This window comes from Rhyacophila brunnea, unplaced genomic scaffold, assembly GCF_057557595.1.
Source record: "Rhyacophila brunnea isolate RB1 unplaced genomic scaffold, BYU_Rbru_1.0 scaffold_13, whole genome shotgun sequence".
In the NCBI taxonomy this organism is placed as follows: domain Eukaryota; kingdom Metazoa; phylum Arthropoda; class Insecta; order Trichoptera; family Rhyacophilidae; genus Rhyacophila; species Rhyacophila brunnea.
The window spans coordinates 31,524,735-31,531,113 of record NW_028232785.1 but is presented as its reverse complement, the minus strand read 5'-3'; the positions used below and the strand labels follow the sequence as shown (position 1 = coordinate 31,531,113).

The 6,379-nt window shown below is 32.2% G+C and overlaps 1 protein-coding gene across 1 annotated transcript; it reads right to left on the bottom strand.

The window, feature by feature from the left end:
• Positions 1-2,324: 2,324 nt before the first annotated feature.
• LOC147077281 (uncharacterized) lies at positions 2,325-5,920 on the bottom strand. Its single transcript, XM_085940788.1, has 3 exons — positions 5,717-5,920; positions 4,630-4,773; positions 2,325-3,437 (listed from the first exon to the last, which is right to left on the bottom strand). The coding sequence occupies exons 1-3, from the start codon at positions 5,858-5,860 to the stop codon at positions 2,700-2,702; spliced, it is 1,026 nt and encodes a 341-aa protein (XP_085796914.1). The 5' UTR covers positions 5,861-5,920; the 3' UTR covers positions 2,325-2,699.
• Positions 5,921-6,379: the final 459 nt, after the last annotated feature.

Below are 6,379 nucleotides of genomic sequence, written 5' to 3'. Positions count from 1 at the left end.
TATTAGAAATCTCATGTTGTGTACGTCTTGAATTTAGATTTGTTATGTCCACAATGTCTTGTTTTTTTTATATAAATTCAAATAATCCTAAAATAATATAATTAAATATAAGTTCCTACCTACATCCCTATTTATAATGATTAACAATTAAGAGTTTAAACAATGTCTCACATTTATAAAAATAATTAGCCTGTATAAGAAATATAACCATGATACCAGTTAAATAATGTGTTTAATTACTGAACTAATTAAAATTATCACAACGTCCCCTTATTAACACAAAAAACTACAACAAAAAGTCAATATTTCAGGAGAGGCAAAACAACCTTTTTTTTGTTTTAACAAGGGTTTTTAGCAAAACTAAGAATCGTAGAAAGGTGTTATTTTGATTGTTTTAACCTGTGATCATTTCTCTGTTAAAAATTTTTTTTTTAGTTTTTTTTTCATTATATATATTTAAAAATCTGGTTATAAAAAGTAAGTCGTTCTACTTACGTTTTCGTGTTGCAAACAAATTTTTAGACCATCACTGGTAAATACTAAGGTTTCAGAAAATGTTAGTCAATTGATGATCAAAAATTGACCTGTTGCAAATAATTTTATTATAATACTGATGGAATTTTGGTTGATACAGATTAATGAAAACTTTATTTAGATGGAAAAATATTCATTTTAATATACAGAGAAACAATTCAATACAATCACAATATTATGTTAACATTACATATATGGAAGAAATCATAAAAAGCCACAATCAACACTTCAGGTTGATGGTAAATAATGGTACATACAATTTTTTTGATAATAAATTTAATACAAATAATCACATAAGAGAAAATAATAAATTGAATCATAAAAATAAAATGTTGGTATAGTGTACGAAGGCGCTCCTGCCAATCAGAGCGGGTGTGGGCATTTTTAAGATACAAACACTCAATTATATTGTATTAAGATGTTATACCGATTCATTATCACGAATATCACCACCGATAGTTAAATTATTATAAAACTGGTGATATTGCTGTTAAGCGCCTTAAATCTTAATTTTTTTTCTTTGGCTGTGGTTTGGTTGTGATTTTTTATAATATTCCTGGATAAAATTTAATTCAATTGGCTTTTGTCTCGTGCAGTGGCGCCGCTGTGTCGGTATACTGCTAAATTCCTCAGATTTTTCATATTTGAAGTATAGGTATATTATTTGGTTCATCTTTTCTATATTGGAACCAAGAAATTTTCAACCAGTTTACCTAATCTCCATTCGAGTCAATCTTTTTGTTTTTAGTAATTTCTTTAGCAATATATTTGAAGTCAATGAAGTCCGTTGTGTCAAGTTCATTGACAGCGTACTTTCCACCTTTTGATGACATCTGAACCACTGCGTACCAACCAGATGGGCCAAAGATATCGATATTCTTGACGTTCTCTCAATTTACGCGTGCACTGAATAACACTTCATTAGGGAGTGTCCATGTTCAAAAAAGCAATGATCAATCATTGGTATATTGAGATTTTTTATTGCTACCTATCAAAAATATTGCACTCACGTTGACACTGCGGTTCTGCCCACCGCATATGTCCGAAAACAAAGTCCTTCCTGTTTGCTTTACTTTTTAAATATTTAGATAAACATGTGGCAACTCTACAGACCCACGATTGGTCGTGCCTAGAATTGGGTTTCAGGATTTGCCGGACGGGAATTTCCGAGAAATTTTCGAGATTTTCCATCCCGAATCTCGAGAATTGAAATTTTTAACAGAGACATAATATGTCACGGGTAGGTTGATTAACATTGGATATATTATCAATAGACACCAGATAAATGTCATCTTTAACCGTCAACCCATAAAAAACACAATATTTAATTGGTGGACGAACGGGATTGCCCAAGAAGTTAGACCCATGTTACATTTTCCAGGATGTTTTTCAAAAGTTGATTCATTCTTATTGCAATTAGTTTTATTGTCTACCGAATATCATACAAATAATAGATGTGCTTATATTATTATATAATATAAATACCTCTACATAATAATTATAAAACACTTCTGAGAAATATATAACCAATAGAATGAATCTTTTTGAAAATAAATGAACACCCAGCAGTATGGCCCCCATATCCTGAAGCGGGCACCCAGGACAGGATCTATATATAATTTAATTGTTAGTGACATAGCACAATTGGATGGATAATGTGATGTATTAGTTGATTATTTGTGTCGCCTTTATGAATTTGTTGTGGTAAATATTTGTTTTATTATTCAGTTAAAAATCTCTCTTTGAGGTGGGTGAAACCGGTTCAAATTTATTAAATAAAAAAGTGTAATAAAAAGAAAAAAAATGCGTTTTCTTATTTTAAATCGTTGTAGTATAGTAAATAGTCTAAATTGAGTTCTTAAATATTGGCAATCGGCTTTTGTATTGAAAAAAAATTTATCTTAATTACTAACCGATGTCAGGATTAGTCCAAGATTTTTGTTATACGTGCTTGAACTTGCCAATAAATGAAATAACTATTTTTTTCAACAGATAATTCACAATATTTAAGAATGTAACATTCTTTTATCAAACATACGTAATTTAAAATAACAAATATTTAACGAACGGGAAAATCTATGACCCCCAGCAGTGTGTCACCTTATGTGGTTATAAAATGACTGTCACATTATTCTTTATGAGCATACATACATTTAAAATGTTTTTTAACCCGTATGTGTAATTTTATGTATTTTAAGATTACTAAGCCGCGTGCACTTAAAAGAGCAAACATCGCATTCATAAGGTTTTTCACCCGTATGTGTTATTTTGTGCCTTTTGAGGGAGCAGCGGTGCAAGAATTTTGCCGAGCATTCTTCGCACTGGTATGGTTTTTCACCAGTATGTCTCATTTTATGTGTCCTAAGATTAGCGATCTGTGAGAATGTCAGTTGACAAACATCGCATTCATATGGCTTTTCACCAGTATGTTTTCTTTTATGTCTTTCGAGAACGTCGCTATCTGAACATTTATATGAGCAAAGATTGCATTCGTATGGTTTTTCACCGGTGTGTATCATTTTATGTTTCTTGAGAGAGCAGCGTTGTGTGAATTTTGTCAAGCATTCGTCGCACTGGAATGGTTTTTCACCACTATGTGTAATTTTATGTTTCTTTAGATTGGCGATTCGTGTGAATGGTAATAGACAAACATCGCACGCGTGTGATTTTTCCCCAATTTGTGATTTTTTATGTCTTTCGATAACCAGATTAGGCAATTGCGATTCTTCTTTGATGTTTTGTTCATCTATTGTTACATCGGAATACTGAATCATCGTATCTTGACTTTCTTTGAACACTGACGCATGTTTGCTGGAATCGTTCGATTTCATAGCTGTATCCAAATTCATACCGGTCAAAAGATCATCACACGTATTGTGGGCGGCAGCAAATTGAGTAGAATTCTACAACATGAACATAATTATTTATTATTATCTTTAATAACAATAATGGCTCACATGCCCAACGTAGTCAAAATGGAGGTTTATGGTATTTTCAAAGCATTAGCCTGAACATTCATTAAATGTTGTAGATAATCCAATTATATAATTTAGTAGCCTTATTATCCATTACATTTATTTTAAACATTTTATGACTGCAAAAAGTATTTTAATACATAAAATAGTATTCTTTTAAACCTCTCGATCTAATGTTTTAGAATATAGTCATAAGTACATCCATATGCAGTGATGTTAAGAATTTTTTATATTTATTTATTTTTAGACGCATTTACAAAACCATTAGTAAAATTAATATTAACATTATATAGTGAAACATTTATTTACGATAAAAATTATATTTTATAATCTCTGTGATCCAAAATTTAACAAGAATTAGGCATTTTATTATTGAAAAAATGGGCAAGATTAACATATTTGAAGATAATTCTAAAGTACTGATTATAATTTATGTCTTTGTCCATTCAAATGTGATAAAACATCCTACGAATAATGATTGTTTTATAATAATTATTGACCTAAGAATAAGGTAGTATTTATTTGAAATACGCCATTTCTATTAGCATTTCCCAGTGGTTAAGCTACAACATACGGCCGTAGCCATAAATTGACAAATGATAAATGAAGTAGGGAGTAAGATCATGTTAACGCGCGTGTTTAAACATGTACCGTTTTTAAAAAAGCGATTTTTTTCTGTTAGGCTAATTTATACAAATGCAGTATGTAGATCGCAATTACAACATATCCTAAGTACTGATCTAGTTAAGATTGAGGAAATGCCGACGAATATTAACACTCTATTTTATAAAATGTGTCACTCATTTAATGTAGAGTGGTATGATTGCTACATATATTTTTGCTAATGACATAAAAGATACCTACAAGTTAGTGAAATGTAACATTTTTTATTTAAAAAGAACACACTACGATGGCTTTCTTAGAACATTTCTTGACTGGGAGATACAGATACGTAATACTGTAGGCATTTAGACTAACTGAAATGTACCAAGATGAGAAAGATAATCAATCTTCACAAATATATACAGATGACCCAGGATATGGAAATGCACTAAAGTTTGGAAGATAAGCTTGGATAGCTGATGACTACAGCAAGATAAAATTTTACCTAACTACCTACCTGATTTCTCGGGGTTTCCTCTGAATACGAGCACCCAGGTTGAGAATCTTCATCATATAATGGTTGCAACGTGTCTTCAATAAACTCACGCTTCATGTCCACTAGCCGAAGGTCAGTCTCAGGTTTTATACAAGTTGGAGGACACTAAGGGAAACAATACATAATAAGTCTGCAATTCGATAATCTAAGGCAGGCGTTCCATTGACAACTCAAAAATCTTCATTTTATAAGCCGCCCTGCTAGTGAAAGTCAGCCGAACAATGGACGACTAAAAAGTCCAGTTCGAAAAGATAATTATACATAAGTACCTACCTAATAATACCGTAATGTCTTCAGATAATCGTGAAATTTTCAGGTATTTTTAGGTAGATTTAAATAGGTAACATAATAGATAAACTGAGGAGAACAATAATTTACTGTTGTCGTTTATAAATTTTAAGAATACAAATGCAAAGTGATGAATTAATTTAGAATCATTACACGTTTTCATCAATCTCACCTAATGGTTAACGAAAAAATTCTGGCAACTCGACGTGTTAAATAACAGACATGTTTGAATTCCAGACTAGTCTGGCTTGGAACTTAAATTAAGCAAAGTTACGTTGTTGCATGCAAAAGATGTCTGAAGGTCAATGCCAAGCGCAGGAGCGCCCCACCGACTGGCTTTAACACTTCCTAGTAATAGTCGAACGGCGCGGGGGGGGGGCAAACAAAGTGTCACTGGTGGTGGCAGCGTAAAACGTCTGACTTGCGTGAAAATAGAATAGAAGTTTAAAAAGACCTGAGTGAACTCAGCTTATATTGAAAATATGTGAAGATATTGTGTCGAAAAAACTACAAATTGACCAATATGTTTGCCAATTTATTTGCTTACTAAACATTTGTACATTTTTGTACGATATAACTTGTAATACGTATCTACGTACTTTAGTCATTGTGGAAATATTGATTACTCTTAATCTTTTTATAACAAAATACGCTTGCATGTTTGAAAATAGCACACCATAAAGCTAAACTCCTCTCTAGTATGAAACATAAACGATTTGTAAAACGATGGACTCGCAGGAAACTGATTGTTACAACTAACCTCAAAATTTAAACTGGTATCTTCGGCATTCTCTTGCTTTATGTAAATCCGGGGTTCTGGGCTTCCTCGATTAATAATTGGTACATCATACCAAGTCTGCCCATCTCCGCCAGGTTGATCTTCAAATTCTCGCTTTACATCCATGTTTTGAAGCGACAAAGGTGACAGCTAGTCTCTACTTCCAAGAGGGTTGCCAATATTCCCTAGCATTATGTTGCCATGTTTTTGTCACTGATATAATTAAAGTACGGGTCTAAGAATTTACAGATTTCAGAAAAAAATAAAGTTGGTACCTAGATTTGCCGCAGTAGGTATTGAATCAATAAGCAATCATTTTTGACCACTAGTAACTTTCATTAGCGCATATACTTCGATTTAGGACTAGGCATGCAAGGCCAGTCACAATATTTTTGTAGGTAGATACTCGTAATTTAGAAAGTTGTAAAGAATATTATTTGTGCAAGCCGAGAGAATACTGTCTCGAAAGAGATAAAAAAAGTGCTTGACTTTAATTTTAAATGGATTTTATTGAATTCGCCAGCGAGGATTTTTGGTCGGAAGTGAGCCATGCCCTCGGAATTTTTCAAAAGCCCAGTTTGTTTGTGCGAAAAACAAAAAAACCCATTTGTACATTTTCATCAAAGATGGTAACGGGCACAATAA